Source organism: Perissodus microlepis, chromosome 3 (genome assembly GCF_051167445.1).
Source record: "Perissodus microlepis isolate ML-2025 ecotype Zambia chromosome 3, ASM5116744v1, whole genome shotgun sequence".
In the NCBI taxonomy this organism is placed as follows: domain Eukaryota; kingdom Metazoa; phylum Chordata; class Actinopteri; order Cichliformes; family Cichlidae; genus Perissodus; species Perissodus microlepis.
In genome coordinates, this window is record NC_140463.1 from 19,479,908 (window position 1) to 19,503,807 (window position 23,900).

General features: G+C 39.0%; 2 protein-coding genes and 1 pseudogene across 2 annotated transcripts; 2 read left to right on the forward strand and 1 right to left on the reverse strand.

Moving 5' to 3' along the window:
• Positions 1 to 243: 243 nt before the first annotated feature.
• LOC146390389 (uncharacterized) lies at positions 244 to 2,079 on the forward strand. The gene is made up of 2 exons (XM_084921354.1): positions 244 to 990; positions 1,744 to 2,079. Exons 1-2 carry the CDS (start codon positions 244 to 246, stop codon positions 2,077 to 2,079), a joined length of 1,083 nt encoding a protein of 360 aa, XP_084777480.1.
• A 5,401-nt stretch (positions 2,080 to 7,480) lies between these two features.
• The window catches only part of LOC146390390 (polymeric immunoglobulin receptor-like), a 78,377-nt pseudogene continuing 61,957 nt past the window's right edge, over positions 7,481 to 23,900 (forward strand).
• LOC146390391 (protein NLRC3-like) lies at positions 11,287 to 20,666 on the reverse strand. Its single transcript, XM_084923449.1, has 6 exons — positions 20,511 to 20,666; positions 18,619 to 20,413; positions 18,355 to 18,528; positions 17,836 to 18,009; positions 11,920 to 11,966; positions 11,287 to 11,843 (listed from the first exon to the last, which is right to left on the reverse strand). The coding sequence occupies exons 1-6, from the start codon at positions 20,545 to 20,547 to the stop codon at positions 11,302 to 11,304; spliced, it is 2,769 nt and encodes a 922-aa protein (XP_084779575.1). The 5' UTR covers positions 20,548 to 20,666; the 3' UTR covers positions 11,287 to 11,301.

The window sequence follows — 23,900 nt, forward strand, 5'->3', positions numbered from 1 at the left end:
TATAACGTGCGCACGAAATGCTAATTTGTGGGCACGAATTGGGTATAACGTAGCAACGAATTACGCATTTGTGGCCACGAAATAGATAACGTGCGCACATCTTATTGATAGAATTCCTGGACAGCTGCGTAGAGACACAAGCATAAAAGTAGGCTAAACCTATACACCATGGACAGAGACAGTCTGATTGAGTTTTATTTTAGGCTGGGAATGAGCTACAAATGCATTTTGAAAAGCCTGGCAATGCAAGGAACCATCATTACGGAGAGACATTTAAACCGGATATTGAGAGCCAAGTCGCTTTACAGACGTAAGTACGATCTGGACGCCGGGATAGATTTTATTGTGAACCAACTGCAAGGGCCTGGGAAGGATCACGGTTATCGGTGGATGTTTACAAAGTGCAAACAACACGGCATTGCGATCAGGAAAGAAGACGTCAGGATCCTCATCTCTTTACTGGACCCAGTAGGTTCCCAGGTTCGCCAGACCAGACGTCTCAGAAGGAGGCAATATTTTGCTCAGGGGCCTAACTTTGTGTGGCACATAGACTCTTATGACAAACTAAAGCCATATGGGAGATGTATTAATGGATGCATCGACGGTTTCTCACGCAACATCATTTGGCTGCGGGCCGCACACACTAACAGTGACCCAAAGGTGATCGGAGGTTACTTTGTGGAAGCAGTGGAGAGTCGTGGGGGTTTCCCCAGGCTCGTACGAACTGACATGGGCACTGAGAACGTGTTGGTCAGAGACCTCCAGCGTTATTTACGGAGAAATGATGGGGATGATAGAGCAGGAGACAGAAGCTACGTCACAAGAGCAAATACCGCAAACCAGAGAATTGAGAGCTGGTGGGGAGTGATGAGAAAAGAAGGAGTCGAGTCATGGATCAAGCTTCTAGGAGAACTGAAGGACGAAGGATTCTTCTTTGGGGATTTCATTGACAAAGCTCTGTCACAGTTCTGCTTCATGCCAATCATTCAGGTAAATGGCCCATATTATGATAACCAGTGGTGGTAATTAATTACATTAAATTACGCTGTTTTAGCAGTAAGGGTAACAAAATAATCGTTTACATAGTTAAAACGACGTTACCTTTACCGTACGGTAAATGCAATGTATTCCTAACGTTGTTGAAGTAGGTCAACTGCGCTCTGTATGTGCGTAATGGAGGCTGAAGCATCAACCCAGCCAAAGTTTTTAAATCAGGGAACACTTTGCCAATTGAACTGATCAGAAGTCAGCACGACTTAAATGTTGTTTTTTTCTGATCGGAGGACATTATCCTTGTCTGCACTCATTCTGCATCAGCAGTTATGCTGCAGCTACCGATCTGTCACTGCCAGTCTGTCAAAAGCAGTTAGAGGCTTCACGCATCAGTAACTCTTCAGCGCTCTATCATTGGTACATTCAGGTCTGAGATGATATTGGATCCCCTCATGGGATTGAAAAATATTGATTTTGTCACCTGTATTATGCGCATAAAGTTGAAAAGCTTTGCGCATCCGCACCAAGATTAGTATTAGTATAAAGCCCAGATCCCACAACTCAGTGGTTTGCCTGGTGTGGTTCTTTCTTTTCTTTTTTTGCCATCACTCCCTCTTCCTTTGGTTTTCATTAAACTGCATCCAAACATTGCTGCTTTTCAATTCATTTAAGGATGCACCACACTTATTTTCGACCATTTTAAAAATGCCTTGTATTACAGCTCTGACCTAATTCTTGTTTCTTCATCAGGAGGTATTGAATGACATCCGGAGTGTTTGGAATGCTCACCGTATAAGGCCCTCAAAGAATAACAACGTGCCCTGTGGGATACCTGATGTCATGTACATGGCCCCTCACCTTTGGGGTGCAGAAGACTGTCTCGTTCCACTGACAGAAAATTTGACCTTGTGTAAAAATAGCTGCACTTTTGTTAGTTCAGTCCCATGTGATGTGCAAGTGTTTGATTTGTGCACAATAATAATGGAGGAATCAAGCTTGGAATTCCCATCTACCATGTCCCAGGCCCTTGATTTATATTTTCATCTCAGGGATACAGTTCGTTCACAGTTATTTGAGGCTACTTAAATGGACACAAACATACAAATGTAGTACATTTTGTACTTCAGTACGTATTCCTACAGCTTAATGTACTTATTATTAAGTAATTATTTTTCTCCAGTGTGTAGTTATCTTGTCTTTGTATCAAAATTATCAGAAAAGACTGTATAACATAATTTTCATTTTATCCATGTCAGTAAATTAACTCATCATGAAGTGTTGCTTGCTCTTGGTAGCTACAAAGCGTGGAATATTAAACTAAAATATGATACAGGTTAGAAAAAAATAAATCCTTTTGGGATTGAGTTAAACTTATCACACTGTTAAAGCATCAAAAGTTGTTCATAATAGTTTTTGGTACCAAAAATGTGTTCATTTCTAACAAAAACAAGAGCACCTTGGATAACAACCACATAGACTGGCAATATATCTAATGTTGTGATCAATTAGACAAGAAGACCAAGTAGGCTAAAGTGTAGAATCATAGTTGTGTCACCAATGCTCCAAATGTTTCTTGAGCCTATAATTTTGTCATTGTGGAATAGATTAAAGCAATCCCATGTTTGATAAAGAACGACTTCTTTTCTTAAAAATCACAGCACGTGTATGACATTATAGAATGAGTAGTTAAATAACTTTCAGCGGTGTCATTAGACATGTTCATGTTTAAAGATGTATAGAATGTAACAGAGAGGACAAAGTTTTGTACAAATGAGAATGGTTTACTGGTGTCTTTCAAAATACACCATACTCAAAAACAGGTTGTATTTTGCATATAATAACAGGATAAAATAACAGTTATTTCTAAAATGTTATACAAACCTCTTTACAATGTAACCAATCTCTGTGTTTGACAACTTTTCTTCTAAACCCATTAGGAACATAAAGGTTCACATTCTTGTTTCTATTAAGATTTCTGCAAACATCTGAAATACTTTAATATAGAACATGCTTAATCAGTTGGAATATGGTATTTGTAATGGTGTTGTACTTATGTTTGTATATACAGTAGACAGCACTCAGCAATCTTCCAGTTTGTAGAACTGTTACTGTATGCTATATTGGAAATATTTGTTACTCTTCCTGTAGTAAAAAAGTATTAGAATGTTAAAATTAGTAATTTATTTTGGCACTAGCCAAAAACACAGTAACAATGTGTGCAGCAGGAACAGATGCACTTCTATGTTTAGTGTACGGATTCCTACCAGGTGAAGCACTGAAAATGTTATTTAAATATGTATATGTATTTTCAACTGGTGTTGTTTTGTGGCCTCATTCCCCAAGCAATTTGTTGCCTTATTTTGTCCCCAACACTCACTGCTGCTTCTGCAAAATCAGAGTGCTAAGTGCTGTCTACTACAGGTAACTCCACTTCAAAAAACCTGAACGTTCCCTTTAGCTTACTATTTTAATTGGGGGGAGAAACTAAGAAAGCACTTACTGACCAGATGAAAAAAAAGGCTGCACATGAAAAAGGCACAACGGGCTACACTGTTAAGAGAACTTAACCACCCAGTCTATTGAACATTCACATTCATTCCTTCATGTTACTGTTAACTACACCCGTGTTTCTATGAACTGTTAGGGTGGAAAACCTAAAACGTGTAGGACAGAGTGCCTTGAGGACCAAGGCTGGGTAACACTGACCTACACCACATCCATCACCCACATAGAGCTTGCGAGAATGCTGTTAAATTCACTGCGAAAGTCTGGATAGCTGTGATAACCAAGGGGCAGCTTTAGTACACATCCACATGTGTGGGATTGTGGTCTGCGGAGGAAATCTGTAGTTTCTATGAACTCAATTAGTATGGCTTTATCCAACAGATTGGATCCTGTACAGAAGCGCAGGAAAAGCTGAAGATAATTGAAATCAATTTCTCCAATGTACCTTTTCAGGTAACGAGAAACTGTTGACTGGGCAGCTGTCATCTCCTCTGGAAAGATTAGAAGCTCCTTCACTGTTTTTACAGTTGTTTGTGTCCTATCTGTGCCAAAACAGGGAGCAGTGTGTCCTTGGTAGGAACCTGCTTGCACTCATGTGCATCACGTACTTCCAGCAATTCATCTGTATCCACTGAATTGAAGTCATCCAAAGCCTTCAGGAGAACAGATCGCTCTTCTTGTGAGACGTACAAAAGAAAGGAATCTTTTAAACTACTGGTTGTCGAGCCGTACAATATCTCCTCCAGAAAGGGTATTGCAAGCTTCACTGGGAAGTAACCAGCTTGTTTCCACCCTACAACAAACACTCTAGCTATAGCCTGCCATTCTTCACACTGAAAGTCATGCCGGATGAATGGGACTTTCACCTCAACTCCCAATGTGCAGCTGTCATAGAAATCCATCCAAAATTCTGTCAGGCAGTCCCACAAAACACCACTTCCTCCCCCCTGTTCAAGCTCTCCATTTGGTAACAACATTTTGATATTGACCTCAGATGAAATAATGTTTGAGTCCTTAAAGGCACTGATCAAATCAGTAAGACAATGACCTCTTCTAACAGTTAGTATTACGGGACAAGATCGTGGTTCAGGGGGTGCTTGGTCCGGATTATTGGCCTCTCCTGTCAGCCCCGGTGAGAGAGACAATGTGTGATGAGGTGGATCAGACTCTTTTTCTGTAAACAGTGTTTCAGGGTTTAGATCAACCACACTAATATCCACCCTGTTATCCCCACTAATAATAACAACTGCATCAGAATCTTCACTTTCACCTACATTTGGCAGACCATCCCATGGTAATGTGTCATTCAGTTCCAAATATCCACTTATGGAAGCTCCATCATTAATTACAAAGTGGTTTGATGGTTCTGAATTTATGTTTTCCACCAACAGATCATCAGCGGCCTGATTAGGTTCATTGTCAGTGAGATCTACCACAGAGGGCTGGGTTATTGCGTGATCGGCCTCTACGTCTTGAGGCTGCTGTTGTGTTTTCTTTCTGGTACACAGATAAAGTCGCAGAATTTTGACTTTACTTTGCTTATACAACTCATCAACTGTACTGGAAGCATCCACATGCATCTGTGAGCTCTCAATATGAGTTGAATAGTGTGAAAGACTTTTGGTTTTTTTTGAGGTGCCATTGGGGAAAAACAGATTTTCAGCCACAAGTTTGATATTTGACACTGTTTCATTTTTATCTACAGATAAATGCCTTGTTCCACCACCACTTACAGACTTAACCTGTTTGAACCCACCCTTCTCCTCATCAAAATCCATCCAGCCAACCTCAATTTGTCTCACTGTTCGTTTTGCATTTGTATTTTCTGCCCACTGAGACAATTTCTTTTTAGGAGGCATTCCCTCAGCTCCTGTCAGTCTTTGTCGTAGCCTTGAGAGTATAGATTCTTTCCTGGATGGTGATGTCCGTGACAGTGTTGCTTGTCTGCAGAAGGCCACAGTGGAGACTCTATCGCCAACTTTGGGGATGTACTTTGCCAGGTCACTGTCTGTCATTAAGGGAATGACAGTTTCATCAATCTGAAAAATATAAATAACAAAGTAATAAAATTGTCAATATTAAAAAAAACAATTGATAGGTTTGTAGCTTGAACCTATTCGCTGGAACGTTGAAGACAATATAATTACACAGCAAAAGCATTGAACACCAAGTAGGCAAAGTTCTTCTTGTTACTTATGCATGAGGGAGACCTGCCTGGAGCCAAGTGTCGTTCCACCACTTGACCTCCGTCAGACTCTCAGCCAGGTTCCCCATAGCACTCCTTTTATTGTGGTTACATGAATATGCATAGGTTCATTAACATATGACGTCTACATACAAACAAAGAGTACCTTGCCTGTGTGTGTGTGTGTGTGTGTGTGTGTGTGTGTGTGTGTGTGTGTGTGTGTGTGTGTGTGTGTGTGTGTGTGTGTGTGTGTGTGGTCAGAGTGTGACCCCATAAATGACTTCCCTAAACCTGCTGGTCTGGAAGTCCAAAAGTTCATCTAAACAAAAGGCACTTAGCCTAAAACAGATATAGCCACGTTTATCCTACCATAAAACAATAAAACAAGGTACGACCTCTTCCCATGCTCCCAGGATGTAGGTGTGCATTCCAGTGTGGAATACACACCAAGCCTTTGCAGCCTGCTAAAGATCACACATCCTATCACTACACAATTGATTATACACCTCTAAGCATATATGGTTAAATATTTCTAAGCATAAATGACAATCAACAATACAAAACCTAACAACAATGAATACGTACAACTGCATATTTTAGAGTTGTTTTTTGCTATCTACATTTGATAACAGATACTTTTGGTAATGTGGTACACATTTGTCCAACATAAGATGAACAAAAATTACTTTTTAAATTACTCTTTAAACATATCACGTCATTAATTAATGTCACTGATTAAACAAAAATATGAAATTCAATAATTTTTTTTAGAATGTGCATAGTAAATTGTGGATTTCAGCTCTCCGTTCAAAAACAAACACACAAACACACACGCACGCACACAGCAACAGCTGCAGTGGCTTACATTCTCATCTTCAAGTTTCTTGATCACATCTTCTTCAACTTTACGCTCTGTTAAGAATTCTCGCAGCCAAGTATCCATAGCTGACCTCTAAACCACATGAAAATGAAATTAGTATTTTTACACTCAGTTATAAATTTTATGTAGCAGATTTTTACATGATAGCCTACCTATAAAATCACTTTATCTATGGCAAATCAGAATTTGATAATGATTGTTTTATTACTTAGATATTATCTATGGTAATGAGGAATGGAGCGATTGTCTACTTGGAGTTTAAGTAGTTCAGTATGAGCAATGACAACCTGCATCAATACAAAATCATTCCGATCACTGTATGCTTTATTAGTTCCCTTGGCAACGTGATACCCGCAGTGAGCTACTCTAACTGCAAGGCTTCATCCAGTGATGCATTGAAAGCTACGGCTCATTTAGCATGCATTACCTTAACAAGTGTGACTCACATGATACTACTTTCAAAGGAGATGTTCAGCGAAAAAAAGAGGCAATTTTAAGATGCTTTCCATCTAAAACTGTTATTATTGTCCAGCCCAGATTAGTTGCACCAGCTAGTATGGTGATGTGGCCAGGGTAAAAGAGAGACACCTTCGTGACACAGAGAACTAAGGTTTTATGTTGAACATACCTCGTTTATTAGTAGCCTTCAGCCTTGCTCTACTTCCAAAGTGTGCTGCGGGGCCGCCGCACGTCCTACAGTTAAAAATGAGTTTACGGCTACATATTAGCACAACAAAACAACGTGTAGTAACAACATGAGGATACAACATTTGAAACGTCAGCAGATACCATTTAGAACATAGTAACAATATAGGTCTGAATAAATAACTGCCGAATTGCGGGATAACAATATGAAATAAATATAAAATATAATACACTCACCTTAAGGACATCACCAACAGCAAGGACTCCGTACTATGGCTGATGCAGGTTCTAGTGAATGTGCCCTGGGATGATATATATATATATCATCAAGTGTTTCGTGGCCACAAATAAGTATTTCGTGGGCACGTTATACCTATTTCGTGGCCTCGAAATAGGTATTTCGTGGCCACAAATAAGTATTTCGTGGCCTCGAAATTATATTTTGTGGCCACAATTTATTTATTTTTTGTACCATGTCATCAGAGGGGCTCCGTAGATATAGGATAATATCATTGTGTGAAAAACAGAGGGTAAAAGACGCGACAGTCAAGTGGAGCGTGCGTCTGTCCTCTCAGTAAGTGAGTGAGACAGTAGACAGCAGTGAGGAGGGCTGTGTGAAAGCAAGAACACATAAATATGCCTGAAACCCGTAAACGAAGCAGCATCTGGCTGCAGTTTAAAGACTTTTTTGTCTCGGTCTCGTCTCAACTTTGTCTTGGTCTTGGTTCAGTCTTGACTACAAGTCTAATATCTACATACACTAAATAATGTTGTGATTATCCATCTTGTTTTAAATGTATTATTGTTTTTCATCTGACAGGTCCAGCTGGGCTCGTCAAGGCAAAACATAATATTTGGTCTGCAGCTGAAGGATTTAATGGCACGCTTAACTGCAACTTATCTTTGTCTGGAAGCACAAAGTTCTTCTGTGAGGAAAAATGTGAGCGAGCAGAAGATATCCTCATTAAAACAGATGGAAGCACAGCTCAGAGTGGCAGATACAGCATGAAGTATAAAGATGGATCTCCAAGAAGAGGAATTGTGTTTTTAAGCTTCTCACAAATGATCAAGTCTGACGCAGGAATGTACAGGTGTGGTTTGGGAAGATCTTCTGCTCCAGATTCATACTTTGACTTTGAGGTCAGAGTTTCAAACGGTGAGTTTTTAGTAAAGGTGAGTGAAATTGAAAATGTGGAGACCCCCCAGGTCTAATTTAGTGATGTGGACCACTTTTAGATCAACCTGTTTAATCAATAAATACAAGCACGTTTTACCTGTTATTCCACTTAAGTGTCCATGTTATATGGCATGTGACAACTGTACTAAGATAACGTTTTAGCACCTCAGTGTAAAGCCTACAATAATATTCAATGATTTATTGATTCAAATTTAGACTCTGCTAAAACTGAGTTTCACACCACCTCCAACTATCAAAGTCTAAAGCAAAATCTTGCTTTTGTTCACATTTTCTTTTCTCTATAACTGATTTTGAGCATCAGTATCATGGTTTATATCATGATTTAAATAGATAAAATCTACTAATTTAATTCCTATGATGGAGAGAAACAGAAGAAATGTTTGACCTAAAAAGTTGATGATCTTCCAAGAGTGTCATCATGCTAAAAAGAAGTTAGTCACCTTTTTTATATACAGGCTCATCTTCTAGCTGTGAGTCCTGAGAAATGCCTCAAAAAATAAGACAAATGAAGAAAAAAACAAAACAAAACATTTGCACTCGTTTTGCATGGCTTCATTAAATATGGTGCAACAAAAAAGTTTTGATTTTATCTTCGTCTCTGTCTCAGTGTCTGTCTCTTTGTGCATTTAAACCCTTAGGAGTAAATGTGGATTTTCTGTGGCAAACATGAATGTCAGTTTCTCGGTTTATGAAGGTCACCTTTAACTATGACAGTGCTGAGATACGGACCTCCTGTGAAGTTGTCACCATACTAGTGATGAGCAAAGCGAGACTTCGTGAAACATTTGAAGTCTTTGTGCTTGTATTGATGATTCCAAACAATCTGAAACCATCTCCACAGTGGCCCCTGCTGGACAATTTGGCTATTGTCACATCCTGATCATATTCTGTGAAATGGTGACACAGACAAGTTCTGCACAACTTCAAACAAAACCACTTATTAAACCAGACCATCAATAACTGTGATCATCACATGTTTTGGAGAAATCCTCAAACAAACAAGGCACCTTGTCTTCTATTGGATAGTGAAAGTGAGGAAAGTGCAGGAGAGAGGGGGGGGGGGGAGCAAATGACTTTATTTTTTTATGTTATTTAATTATTTCCTGTTGATGGTCTTTTTATTACTAAATATGTTGTTAAAGTATTTTTTTAGAAGTTGGGTAATTAGTGGTACGGTAGAGTACTAAGGTCACATTAATGAAAGGAAAAAAATGAGTCCATTTTGAGATTAAACTTGAAATAGTGTTTTGAGAAAAGTCGAAATGTGGAGATTACAGTTGTTGTTTCCAGCCAGACAAATGCCACAGCAGCTATACCCTCACAAAATGCCTCAGTGAAACAAATCAATCAGCTGGCTTATCGTGTCTTGTGATACAACGTGCATCCTCTTCATTGCACAAGGGTGTAAACATCGATATCCTTGCTTCTGTCCATTGCCAGACATTTCATTTTATACTAATCCAGCCAACAAGTTTGTGTGTTTGTTCCCTTCTGACCAGATTCAGCTTTCTGCACCACCACATGGCCTTATAACTCTCACCACGGTTTATGTGCTAAAAGAGAAATAATTTTAATAAATACCAATTCTAAAGAAGAATTTCACTAACTCATCTACACAAGTCATTTAGCAGACTGTATATAAGCCATAAGAGTTTTGTCTACAAAAAACTGTTAACTCCACATTTTCACTTCAAAAAAATAATAAAATAAATCAGTAATATATCTTTTTATTTATGTGGCCTCTAATAATTTCCGTTTTATATATTAATCACAATTGAAATGTGTGTGTGTTCTCCCATGCTTAGAAGTCTGGACGCTTAAGTTAATTTGCCAAGTTTGAATTAGCAACTAAGGAAGAACAAACTTGGAGTATTTGATGTTGAGTAACAGCTCTTGTCTTTTGTGGCTCACTTTGTTGCTGCTGCAGCAGTGGCTGTGACATGAACTCTGCCTCATGTGTTCAGAGAGCTGCACACTTCACCAAACTTGAAGGAGCTGTGTATGTGTGCTTTGCTTTCATTTGTGTTTCCACCTCTGGCCACAGTAACCCACTGTCTTCACTTTTCCGTTTCTGTTACATTTCATGAGTCTGTTTTAACACGGAATAAAAACCAAATCTCAGATTGTAAAACTGTTTCTGTTCAGTCAAGAAACACAGACTGGAGGTCATCTGTAAGTCAGACTGTTTTTATTGATTATTCACTGAAGAGAGACGTCTCCACAGTGTCCAGTTAGCCATACGCTGCTCTTCTTGTATCAGCAGTACTAGAAGCTACATTTGGATTAACACAGACTAATAAATGGATCCAGAACCATCCAGATCAGTTGTTGTGAAAACTGGGCACACAGTGGTGATATTGCTTTTCTCCAGGAACTAATTGTAGTGAAATGTTACTTAATTTGAATAATAAGAGAGAGACACAAACATAGTTATGCAATGTAAAAAATTAAAGACGCCTAAACACAAAATATTTAGAGCCTGCAGCTCTCATCATCACAAAGTCTAACCAACAACGTCTAAAATGTCTAAATTATATGTTCCAAAGATTTCATCCATCAGTCTAAGCATGATTAAAATGTGTATAATGCAACAAATTTAGTAATAGATGATAGTAATGCAACAGGTTTAAAAATACAGTTCCTCTTTCCTCAGCACTAAAAGTCCTGTGGGTATTTAAACTGTAGTATATAAGTAAAAACTGATATCTGCTCTTAAAAAAAGGCACCAAAGACAATAAGATGATGAAAAAAAATTTTTTCTGGAGAATCAGTCTAATCCAACATCTCTGGACTGAAAAACAAACTAATATATGTACGAGACAGTATACCTGATATACTAAGTGAGGAAAAGTATGAAACACCAATGTGAGAACATTTCTCTGCACAGTAAGTTCATTATTCTGAGTCAGCACAGAGGTGGATACTAGAGTCAGGCTTCACTCTAAACCCAGCATATACAGGTTCAGTGAAGGTGGTGTTGAAGGTGTGCAGGTGGATCAGTTTATCAGAGGAGACACTGTAGAAGGACACAGTTCCTGCAGAACAGTCCACATACACTGCTACTTTGTGAGAGAGAGCTGAGGAGAGCAGAGGGATGGCTCTTGCTATGTAATTGTGATCTACATAGTAACCCCTGTCATCACTGCAGTAGAGACTCCAGGATTGATGAGTCCTTCCAAACCTGCTTTCATCACCCTCTCCTTTCCGTCTGATTCCTCCATAAACTACAGCAACATGAACCTCTCCTCTCCACTCGACCTCCCAGTAACAGCGACCAGTCAGACTGTTGGTACAGAGCAGCTGAGGCCAGTGATCAAACCTATGATCATGGTGAGGATACAGCTGGTCTTCTGCCACATGTGTCACCTCCTTGTTGTCATCAGACAGTTTGAGGTTTCTGTGTGCTGTGTTTGGATCCAGCGTCAGATCACAGAAATCTAAAAGGAACAGTGAGAAAAAATGTAGAACAGTAAAAGATTGTGTGAATGCAGCTCATAAATCAAAAATACTTACATTTCCTTAGACCTGGTCTCATCCACTGGACTCCTTGAGGCTCCACACTGAAATGAGCACATTATCTTTTAGTGTGCAGACGTGGCCTTTATATTCTCTGATTTATCTTTTCTAGAGAAATAACCTTGTGTTTTATTTTATCTCTTAATAAAGTCAAACAGATAATACACTTTCTACGGTTGTAAGGTTTTATGTATCAAAGCACAATTAAAAAAAAGAAATCATCTGGTCCGTACCAGGTTCTTAAATTACCTAAATACAACCTGACAGTGAGTATTAGACATGTAAAAAAAGGTCAAAATCATGTATAAAAATCTGTGTGCAGGAATTGAATAACTTAACTTTTCACATGACTGTATCAGCTCTGCATGAAATAACAAATATTTACTTCACTTTTATTTGGCACCAGGAAAGTCGAAATCCTGTTTCAAAGCTTACAGTAGTTCTGCATTTATTGGCATAAAGGCACACAGTAAGCTCCAGCCTGAGAATAAGTCTGGGAACCCAATCTGACCCAAAACATTGGCAAGGGGTGACAATGAATCTGGTACGGAGGGGACAATGAAACAAAAGTGTTACAGTTATCTTCTCAACCAGGTGAACTAAAACTAAAACTTCCGGTATGATGGCGCCTGTGTTTGGCTCTGCCGCTGCCGGGTGCAGTTTGTTGCGCTCTACTACTGTTGTGTTATTTTTTTCTGCTCTACTGTTCTCACTCAGTTTTAATGATGTATTTGCTGCCCTGGTGTATGATCGCCTGGCTTTGCTATCCATCCGATCCTCTATGATGCCTCACGATGTCTCGTCGTCCTCTGGCATTTTCCACCCTCCTCCATTAGCTGGATCCTCGTCAGGCGATTTCGGTGGTTCCTCTAGACCACGGAGAAGGAGAGGGAGAAGAGGAGGTTTTCAGGTAAAGCTCAGGCTTTACTGGCGGCGTGGTTTGGCTGGTAAGCGACGTCGAGTGTGCGTTGTCTCCTGTGTTTAGAAAAGCCCCGTGGAGGGGGACTTGTTTTCCACGGCCTTGTTTGGATATGCTGGGCCCGGCTCTTTGAGACCATGCCACCTTAGGAGGGTTTTTCCAGACTCTTCTGCGGGCTGGCTTTTTCTTCCCTCGGTGAGTGGATTCTACGAGTGTGACTGCTCAAACCCTGTGTATTTACGTCCCTTAACTCGAGCCTCTGCAAATAATGAGGCTTCTAGCTCACTGAATGTGGCGCTTTTTAACGCTCGATCTCTGTCTAATAAATCATCCTTGTTGAATGATTTTATATTATCTAAAAAACAGGATTTTTTATTCCTGACTGAGACCTGGCAGAGGGATGTAGACTACTCGTCACTTATTGAACTTTGCCCGGATGGCTATACTTTTATTACCCAGCCTCGGTTATCTGGTCGGGGTGGTGGGCTTGCCGTGGCTTTCCAGGACCGTTTTTCCTGCCGTTCCGTGAAAATTTGGCATTTTTGTTCGTTTCAGCTGCAACTGCTTAAAATTGGTAACAAGGATCCTTTCTACTGTGCTGTGGTGTATCGTCCACCTGGATATAACAGGTTATTTTTATCGGAGCTCAGTGGCTTCTTATCTGTTACTATGAAGCTGTCTAGAGTGTCTAGAGTGCTTATAGTTGGGGACTTTAACATACACATTGATGATGACTCTGACTCATTCGTCAGAGACTTTATGAACATTATGGATTCTTTTCATTTTGCTCAGCATGTGTCCGGTCCTACACACAGCAAAGCTCACACACTGGACCTTGTTTTTACTTTGGGTTTAAATATTGATTTTATTTGCTCTGAGGACATTTTTATTTCTGATCACTATGTTATTGTTTTTCATTTGTCTTTTAATGAGCCTTTGTCCCCCGTCAGACGGATGGTTAGCTCTCGTATCTTAAACTCCTCCACAGCGGAGGAATTTGTGGATGCTTTTAACTTACAGCTATCTCCTCAAAATGGTGTTGATTTCTCAACCAGTCTTTTTAATAATTATTGCCTTTCTATTTTAGATGAAATTTGTCTGGTTAAGACGAGGAGCGTTTCTGCCTCCAAATCTCCTACTTGGCTAAATGACAGTATTCGTTGTCTAAAACATGATTGTCGTAAAGCGGAGCGCAGGTGCGGCCCCTATTTTTTCTAACGAGGACTGTGAAAAATTTCTTTCTTTTCTGCTTGCAAAAATTCATAACGTGAGAATAAATTTTTCACATTCAGCACCTGTTATTTTGATCTCTACCCCATCTCGGCCCATTATCTTGGATACTTTCTCTCCTGTTTCACTACCTGAGCTGGTAAAACTTGTGAAAGCATCCTCCTGTTCATTTGACATTGTACCTGCATCATTATTCAAAAATGTCTTCCAGTCTATTGGCCCATGTGTGCTCACTTTAATCAACTCTTCACTGGCATCTGGTATAGTTCCGGTTTATTTTAAAAACGCTGCTATTGTCTCACTTTTAAAAAAAACCTCAGCTAGACCCCTCTTTTTGGAGCAGCTACAGACCTATCTCTAAATTACCGTTAATCGCTAAGCTTCTAGAAAAGGTTGTGGCTAAGCAACTTATGGCAGCTCTAGATAAACATGGCATTTACAATAAGTTTCAGTCCGGTTTTTGTTGATTTCACTCCACGGAGACAGCTCTTCTTAGGGTCTCTAGTGATATCTTGATGAATAATGATGCAGGAAAATGCTTTGTTCTACTTATGTTGGACCTCACATCAGTTACGACACAGTTGACCATCACATCCTCCTCGAAAGGCTTAAACATTGGGTTGGTGTATCGGGTACTGCCTTGGAGTGGTTCTCCTCATATCTCCTCAGATCCTTTTCTGTGGCAGTCTCCGATTTTAGGTCATCCTCTACCTCCCTCACTTATGGTGTCCCTCAAGGGTCAGTTTTGGGGCCTTTATTGTTCTTAATATATCTTCTCCCCCTCCAGCATATAATGGGCTCTTTTGAGGACATTTCTTATCACTGTTATGTTGATGATATTCAGTTGTACATTTCTTTTAAGCCCCAGGATTTATCTAAGCTTCAGCGTCTGAATGATTGCTTAGATTTGATCAAATGTTGGATGGCTGCAAATTTCCTCCAACTCAACGAGGGGAAAACGGAAGTCCTCGTATGCGCCCCTGATAGGTTTCTATCGCAGATAGTGGAAGCCCTTGGTCCTCTCTCAGTCTATGTTAAATCCTCTATCAGGAATTTAGGTGTCACCTTTGACTCGAGTCTCACATTGGATGGGCATGTGAAATCTCTGGTTCGGTCTTGTTTTTATCATTTAAGAAATGTGGCTAAGCTAAGCCCGATTTTATCTCGCTCTGAACTGGAGATTGCTATACATGCATTCATTTCGTCACGCTTGGATTATTGTGATTCGCTGTTTATGTGTCTTAGCGAAGGTTCTCTGGATCGTCTGCAGGTTGTGCAAAACGCTGCAGACTTTTGACAAAATCCTCCAAGTACTCACATGTGACACCGTTATTATCTCAGTTACACTGGCTTCCTGTTAAATTTAGAGTCAATTTTAAGATCCTGGTCTTGACCTACAGAGCTGTGCACGGACTGGCACCAGCCTACATCTTTGATCTGCTACAGCCCTATGTCCCCAGCAGGTCCTTGAGGTCATCTGATCTCAAGGACCTTGGTATTTTTTATTTGCTATAAAAAATACTAAGAGGAGGACTAAGGGTGACAGAGCTTTTGCCACTGTGGCCCCGAGACAGTGGAACTCTCTCCCCCAAACATTAAGAACTGCGGACTCAGTAGCTGTTTTTAAAAAAACAACTCAAAACTCACCTTTTTAAAACTGCTTTTGGTTAATTTTTTGCCTGTTTTATTTTGTCTTTTTAAAATCTTTTTATGACTTGTAATCTTATGTGCAGCACTTTGTGATTCTGTCTTGAAAGGTGCTATATAAATAAAAATATATTTATTTATTTATTCATTTACATGATGTCATGATGGATTTTGGACCCAGCATTTGGAGTTTCGGGATGTTTGGGGTTTTTTTCTGGTTTTGTACTTTTGATTATTCTTGTTTTCCTGATTATGTATTCTGTATTGGTTTCATACTTTCTTGCAGCAGCATTTCTTGGTTTCAGTCTGCTTTATTTTCTGCCTCCCTGTGTTTCTGTCACTACAATGAACACTGTGCTTCGAATACTATTTTCTCTCTGTTAAAATGTGTGAGGATGTTTCAGTTGCTTAGTTATTCAGTGCAAAACAAAACAAATAAATATATAGAACAAAATATTTTGAGAAAAGACTGCTGTGTTCATTCTTATAATGACAAAGGCTTTAGGCTTATTGAGTATGAGTCTGTATCTGCCTTTCACATTGTTGTTCCAGCATTGATAAGGAATAACCTCAAAGTCTGGTTGGCTTTCAAGGTTTCTGGGAGTTTGTGACATCTGGTTTGTCCTTCACACCGGCAAACAAAGCTAGAAGCTGGTGAAGAATTAGCTTTTATTTTCAGTTTATTAAAAAATAAATATTTTAAAACATTTATTAACTTTTGTGAGCTAATTCTGAGCAGTCACAACAAAATTTTCATATTGTCTAATACGTTTCTAAATCTGAGCAAACATGTCATCCTGTGCAACCTCTAAACTCAGTCTGAGTATTTCTCCTGTTGTTTATGAGATGTTTCCACAAGAAGTGTCAGTGGGAATAACAGAGCAGGAGAGAAAGTCTTTGTGGGTCATTCATCATCATCTAAATATGATGAGGATATTGTGTGTTCAAATTCAACTGTCTAAGTGTGTGGTGAGTTCATTGAGAGAACATGTGTGTCCAGCTTGTATTCCTGTGTATATATTGTCTGTGTTTCACTCTGCTCGTTGTTGACCCCTCCCTCTTGGTGCATGTAATCTCTGTTAGTCTGTTTGGTATTAAGTCAAGTTGTTCCTGTTATTGTTTTTGTTTTGTAGCGTCGGTTATTTCCAGCCTCAATAGAGCTACTGAGTCCTGCATGCAGAGTCCACTCTTTGTTTGAGGATGAAGTCACTTGATGCTGTGGATAACATTTTTAGAAACATTTTGATAACATCTGCAGAAAAAAACTAGAAGAGAGAAGTTAGTCTTTTGACTTTTTGAGGTACCTTGTGTACTAAGGTACTCATTTACTAAATAGAAGACATCCTGGGCTTTCCACTGATATTTCATGTGTTTGGGTGGCCTCTTTTAGCTCCAAAGAGGAAGGAAAACAATAAAAAGTTCAATGAGAAGATTATTTTTTTCTCGATTCTCAGGAGGCTATGACAGCAAACATTCCAATTAAGTCAATATTTATTTAATTACACTTTGAATCTGAGTACTTAATTGAATTGAGAGCATGTATTATTATTCCCAATCATAATTAAAAATAAAATGTTCCTGAACAGATGACTTGTTCATGAAAATGGGAATCCTGGTGCCTCACCTGACTAAAAAAAAGGAGGTAAGGCTGTGACTGTGTGGAGCATAAAGTGAGGACATAGGGAACGCAGCAGGAAGCAGCAAAATTAAACTATAAACCCTGGATCACAGACCCAGAACCACCACAAAGGCACCTGTCAGAACTGGGGTTAAACACATCAAAACCTCACTTAGCCATGGTCATGTGATGTTGGTGTTTTGAGCCACACTTTAAAGAAGTGTTTTAAAACATCTGCATCTAGGAAGATTTACACAGTCTTGAAAAGTCAGTATCGAGGGTCCAATCCTTATGTATTTGTTACATTCTCCTTCAAGCTCTGTATCCTTCTCCGTGTGCCCACAGATGGGCTTTTGGCTGTGATTGGTTCTGAGTCATTCACCCACACAGCTGCCCATTTAACTGGACATACAGACTGTTTTACTTGCAATCAGGTCAGTGGTTACCTTACAATATGCTGGAGAAAAAACATTTTCAGCTTTATTTCCTGTTTTCCTACCAGAGTATTTCCAGTTTCACATGTGGATCCTCCTTTTGATCAGACAAAAGCTTCATTCCTGAGTCTCCTGGATGATTATAGCTCAAGTCCAGCTCTTTCAAATAGGAGGGATTGGAGCGCAGAGCTGTGGCCAGAGAGGTGAAGCCTGTTCCTGTGATCTGACAGCCTGACAACCTTCAAACACATACAACATGTCACATCATTGTAATGAACTGCTCTGAATTTAATGATGTACATGCAGTCGAACTAACAGATTCTGATTTCAGTTAAAGTTGTTAATAAGACAAACAAACTGGCTTTTCTTCACTCAGTATAAAAGCATTGACTTTCTGTCTTTTTTGCTATGATGGACAATCATAAATAAAGTTATATTTTTCAAATTTATGAAGTGTGTTTCAATTCTACTCTACTGTTCTCTTTCAGGGCTTACACCACAAAAGAAACAACATGTTAACATCTATAAAATAATGACAGTTGTTGTGAAATATCCAAATCTCCTGAAACAAAGAATCAGCTAACCTGAGAGTTTCCAGCACACAGTGTGGACTCCCAAGTCCAACACAAAGCAGCTTCACTCCTGAGTCCTGGAGGTTGTTGTTACTCATGTCCAGCTTTCTCAGTCTGGAGGACTGAGAACTTAGAATTGAGGAAAGAGCTTCACAGCTTCTCTCTGTGAGGTTACAGCCACTCAGCCTAAAAAGACATGGATATCAGTGAACTTTCCAAAATCTTTAAATAAATACTTTAAAGAGATCTCTTGCCAGGATTAAACTGGATACTTACTGGGCTTTCTTACAGGCTTTGACCACTGGCAGCAGCTGCAGAAAAGCCTCTTCTGAAGCTGAATATTTCCTCAAGTCAAACTCATCCACACCTGTTTCTGATGACAGTAGGATGAAGATCAGAGCTGACCACTGAGCAGGAGAGAGATCAACTTTAGACAGTTGTCCTGAACTCAGGTGATGCTGGACCTCCTTCACTATAGAGTCATCATTCAATTCATTCAGACAGTGGAACAGATTGATGCTTTTCTCTGGAGAGAGAGCGCCATTCATTTTTTCTTTAATGTACTTGACTGTTTCCTGATTTATCTGTGAGCTGTTTCCTGTTTGTGTGTGCAGGCCTTGTAGGAGATCCTGATTGGATGGCATCGAAAGACCAAGGAGGAAGCGAAGAAAGAAGTCCAGATGTCCATTTGGACTTTTTAAGGCCTTGTCCACAGCACTCTGGTAGAAATGTCTTACTGAAGATTCTCCAGTCTGCACTGAGGCTGTTTCTTCTTCTTTCAGCAGGTTGATACCAGAGTTGGTGAATGTCAGATGGACATGAAGAGCTGCCAGAAACTCCTGAACACTCAGATGGACAAAACAGTAAACCTTCTCACGGTACAGCCCTCTCTCTTCTTTAAAGATCTGTGTTAACACTCCTGAGTACTCTGAGGCCTCTCTGACATTAATGCCACACTTTGTCAGGTCTGATTCATAGAAGATCAGGTTTCCCTTCTGCAGCTGCTGAAAAGCCAGTTTCCCCAGTGCTTCAACCATCTTCCTGCTCTCTGGACTCCAGAGAGGATCTGTCTCAGCTCCTCCATCATACTTGATGTTCTTTAGTTTGGTCTGAACCACCAGGAAGTGAATGTACATCTCAGTCAGTGTCTTGGGCAGCTTTCCTCCAGCCTGTTTGGTTTTTAACAAACTCTCTAGAACTGTAGCAGTGATCCAGCAGAAGATTGGGATGTGACACATGATGTGGAGGCTTCGTGATGTCTTGATGTGAGAGATTATGGTGTTGGCCTCGTCCTTGTCTCTAAGTCTCTTCCTGAAGTACTCTTCCTTCTTTGGGTCAGTGAACCCTCTGATCTCTGTAACCATGTCTATATACTCAGCAGGGATCTGATTGGCTGCTGCAGGTCGTGTGGTTATCCAGATGTGAGCAGAAGGAAGCAACTTTCCCCTGATGAGGTTTGTCAGCAGCACATCCACTGATGTGGACTCTGTAACATCAGTGAGGATCTCAGTGATGTGGAAGTTCAGAGGAAGTCGACACTCATCCAGACCATCAAAGATGAACACAACTTTGAACTTTTTAAAGTTACAGATTCCTGCTTCTTTGATTTCAGTGAAGAAGTGATGAATAAGTCCCACTAAACTGAACTTTTTATCCTTCAGTAAATTCAGCTCTCTGAATGGGAATGGAAAAATGAACTGGATGTCCTGGTTGGTCTTGTCTTCAGCCCAGTCCAAAGTGAACTTTTGTGTCAGGAATGTTTTCCCGATGCCAGCCACTCCTTTGGTCAGAACTGTTCTGATTGGTTTGTCTCTTCCAGTTGAAGCTTTAAAGATGTCTTCACACCTGATTGTTGTTTCTGGTCTGTTTGGTTTCCAGGAGAACATTTCAATCTGTCTGACCTCATGTTCAGTGTTGACCTCTCCGGTCCCTCCCTCTGTGATGCAGAGCTCTGTGTAGATCTGATTTAGAGTGGTTTGGGTTCCTGGTTTAGCAATCCCCTCAAAGACACACTGGAACTTCTTCTTCAGGTTACATTTAAATGTATTCTCACAAAGTGGATCAGGATTTTCTACAGGAAAGCACCAGAAACACGAGTGTTATGATTATAGAAAATGTGACAGTTTCACTCCTGTAAAGACTGAATTTGTGAAGAGAAATCCTCTCACTGCTCTGCAGACAGTCAGCCAGCTCCTCCTGTTTCATTATTCTCAGGAAGTTAACTGCAAGTTTCAGAAATGCCTCTCTGCTGCTCCTTCTCTGCTTCTCTTCCTCACTGTCCAACACCTCCTCTTCATCCCTCTGACAGTCTGAATAATCTGGATTCAGATCATTCTGCATCTTCTTTAGCTCGTTCTTCACAAAAGTGATCATGTTTTCCTCCAGCATCTGGAAAATAAATGACACAATCTGAATTCACAAAAATCAGATCTTCGTTGTAAAAATAATTTTTCACAGATTTGTTTTGTGTGTTTTCAATTTAACAAAAATACCCTGTACTTATGTTCATTTTACAGGAAACAATGAAAAAAATATATAATTAAAATACCCAATTAAAATAATTATTATAGTTAGATTGCAGGTTTTGTACAGGAAACAATAAAATAATAACATAAATTAAATTAGGTAATTTTAAGTACTCGGTTATTTCATGGTACATTTCCCCATCTTACATCTTATGTACCTTGTAGTTTCCTGCAAATTCCACGTAAGTACAGGGTACTTGCGCCTTATTTTCAGGTCGTGTTATAAAGTTATGCTGAAACTTTGTTTTGAAAAGTGTTTTATAAATACAAATAACATAAAAAATTAATTCACTGTTGAATTATTTCTGGAATTTTGCCATTATTTTATGATGAATATTGGACTGTGCAACATGAAAATAATTACAAACAGAGGTTGGTGTACATGTACAAACCTTAAATACTGAGTCCAGATCAGTTTGATGCTGCAGACTCTCCTGATCAGCTCTGTGGAGACATCATGAAGAAATTAGAACTATTTTGCACATAAATACAAGCCAAAGATTTCTTCTTCTACTGTTAGATGATCATCCTGATCAAAACAAGCACAACTGTGCTGTAACAAACCTATTATGTTAATTTATAGACTTAATTATTTATTTATTGGACTCCACTAGTCCAAAACTAACAGGTCAGTGATGGTTCTGTACCAGTGTTCTTGTAATGACCATATTATGGATATTTCCTGCACATTACATCATCACATTACAAAAGTCATATTCGTGTTGATGTGTTGAAGTGTTTCATTTTAAATTTGACCGTTTTTAAAAATACAAACAGCAAGGAAGAGCATCTTACAGCAGCAGCTGAAGCTTTTTTCTGAGTAAAAAAACTTAAAATACACATTAAAAAATCGTATGATGACACTTTGAATCAGCCTACACTCAGCTACATCTGTGGTGTTCAGTGTCCAGATGCTGAACAATAAAATGATCATCTTATGGTCTGTATTTGTATAAATGGTCTGTATTTGTATAGCGCTTACTATCTTACTACATTTTGTCATGTTATTTCATGCAGGTCATATAAAAAAGAACCACTGGTGAAAAATTTAATGTCAATATTAAGATTAAAAAAAAAAAAGATTTGCTGTGGTCCTTATCAGTTTTGTTGATGATTGTCATGGTGATGGTGTGTCACTGTGAATTATGAGAATCATTTAATATTTAGAGAAATCCAGCAGCTCATATCGTGGCATCCAGCACCACACATACAGCTGCAGATCATTTCACCTTCCTACGCAAAACTGGCAACCGCATCATACTGAAACTCTTATTTACCAAATAAAAGAGTCAAACTAACTGCTGACACATTCCTGCTGATTACCACATACATTATAATCAGTGTGATGCCCAGTGCAGGGAATGCAGGGCTGTTAAAATAGATTTATTTTTCTTTTTATTAGCAGCCTCACTTATGGAGCTCTTTAATCTCAGGACTGAGGCCAGGTGTACCACAGAGCTGTAAGGTAAATGTGAATGTCTTACTCCTCAGCAGCAGCAGACTTTGTTCCTTTAAAGTTAAAGATGTTATCCTTTGACAGATCACTCTTCAGAGACACACAGCTGGGTCCAGGTTCAGGTTCAAGGGCATCTGGTGTCTCAGTGATCCTGGTGAACAGAGAAAAAGATCATAAGGCAAAGAAATTAAATTTTTAGCCTTCAGACACAAAAAGTACTGGAAAAACTTTGCAGGGTTAAATTGAATTAACAAAACAGAGAGCAGGTTTGTTGTAGAGAGTTACTGCATGTTGTATGAAATCATTTCTGTTTTTGTTCTTTTAGCAGTGAAGATAATGCGATAAAGCATGCATCAAGAATATAATGTGAGGTTTTGAGTGTGATACCTTTCCATGTTGGTGAAAACCTGCAGTCACCTGATGGAAGAGAAAAGTGAGAATAAAACACAGATTTTAATTTTTTTCTGTTTATTGAGATATTTGATAGCGAGAATGTGGTGACCTGTTTAATTATAATAATAGTTTTATATTATATTATATTATATTATATTATATTATATTATATTATATTATATTATAATTAAGGTTTCATTGTTTGTCAAAAAAATCTGAAATAAAGTGAGCTTTGTTCTTTGGCAATCAAAGAGTCAACAAACAATCATTGTGATGATTAAACCTTTTAAACAGGAGATTAAATAGAACAAAAACATAAAAACATACATAATTTAAATCAGATCAAAGATTCACTTTTTCATCATCGTCCTGAACACTGTCTGTCTGCAGCTGTTTGCTGTCTGCACTGGGAGAAGATCTGATTCTGTTCTTTCTCTATTAAGGTCTTGTCTTACTTTCACCACTTTATGCTTCAGGAGTTTGAGTCTGTACTTAAGTAAAAGTATTTTCCTGCTACACATTGTAGATCACATAACACACATTTTAGAAACCATGCTCTTCTTCGGCTGTCTCAGCTTTTCTTTCATTCTTAGACTGTGTGTAACCACTGCAGGATTTAAAGAAACATCTGAAAATAATACAATAAAAACATTTTTAATTAAAAAAAAAACAAAAAAACAAATGAAATTAAACGATTCAAACCAAATGTCCACCATCAGTGTGTTTTATTCTGTAGCTCACTTCCTTGTTTTTCTCTTATACGTTAGTGATTTGAATACAGGTGCTCACTGTACTGATGACACGCCTACACTGTTAGACTGGTTAAACTGGTTAAACTGGTTAAACACTGCCTTGTTCTGATGTTTTGCTGAATTTCCTACCCCTGGCTACTGAATTTCATCCATCAAGTAAAGGGTTTGAACAACTAAACATAAATTATGCAGTTACTAAATTGCGTAAAACATTTTAATTGAATAATAATTATGTTAAGAACTGTAGGCCTCTGCGTCCTGACAAAGTCAGAAATGATCCAGCCACCTAAATCAGAAACATGATAAACTACACAGAGCGCTCATCACCCAGAGGCATTAACGGTTTTGTCAAAGTACATAAAACCATCATCTGATTGTCTGAAAACACAAAAAACCTAATTCATGGTTCATGTCTCACCTTTAGTCCTTCCA

Coding starts and splice junctions, on each gene's coding strand:
- LOC146390389 (XM_084921354.1), top strand. CDS start 244: ATGCAAGGAACCATCATTACGGAGAGACATTTAAACCGGATATTGAGA. Junction 991..1,743: donor GCTTCATGCCAATCATTCAG/GTAAATGGCCCA, acceptor TTTCTTCATCAG/GAGGTATTGAATGACATCCG.
- LOC146390391 (XM_084923449.1), bottom strand. CDS start 20,547: ATGAAACAGGAGGAGCTGGCTGACTGTCTGCAGAGCA. Junction 20,414..20,510: donor GGCTGACTGTCTGCAGAGCA/GTGAGAGGATTT, acceptor GCTTTCCTGTAG/AAAATCCTGATCCACTTTGT. Junction 11,967..17,835: donor GTGAAACTGGAAATACTCTG/GTAGGAAAACAG, acceptor TGCTCATTTCAG/TGTGGAGCCTCAAGGAGTCC.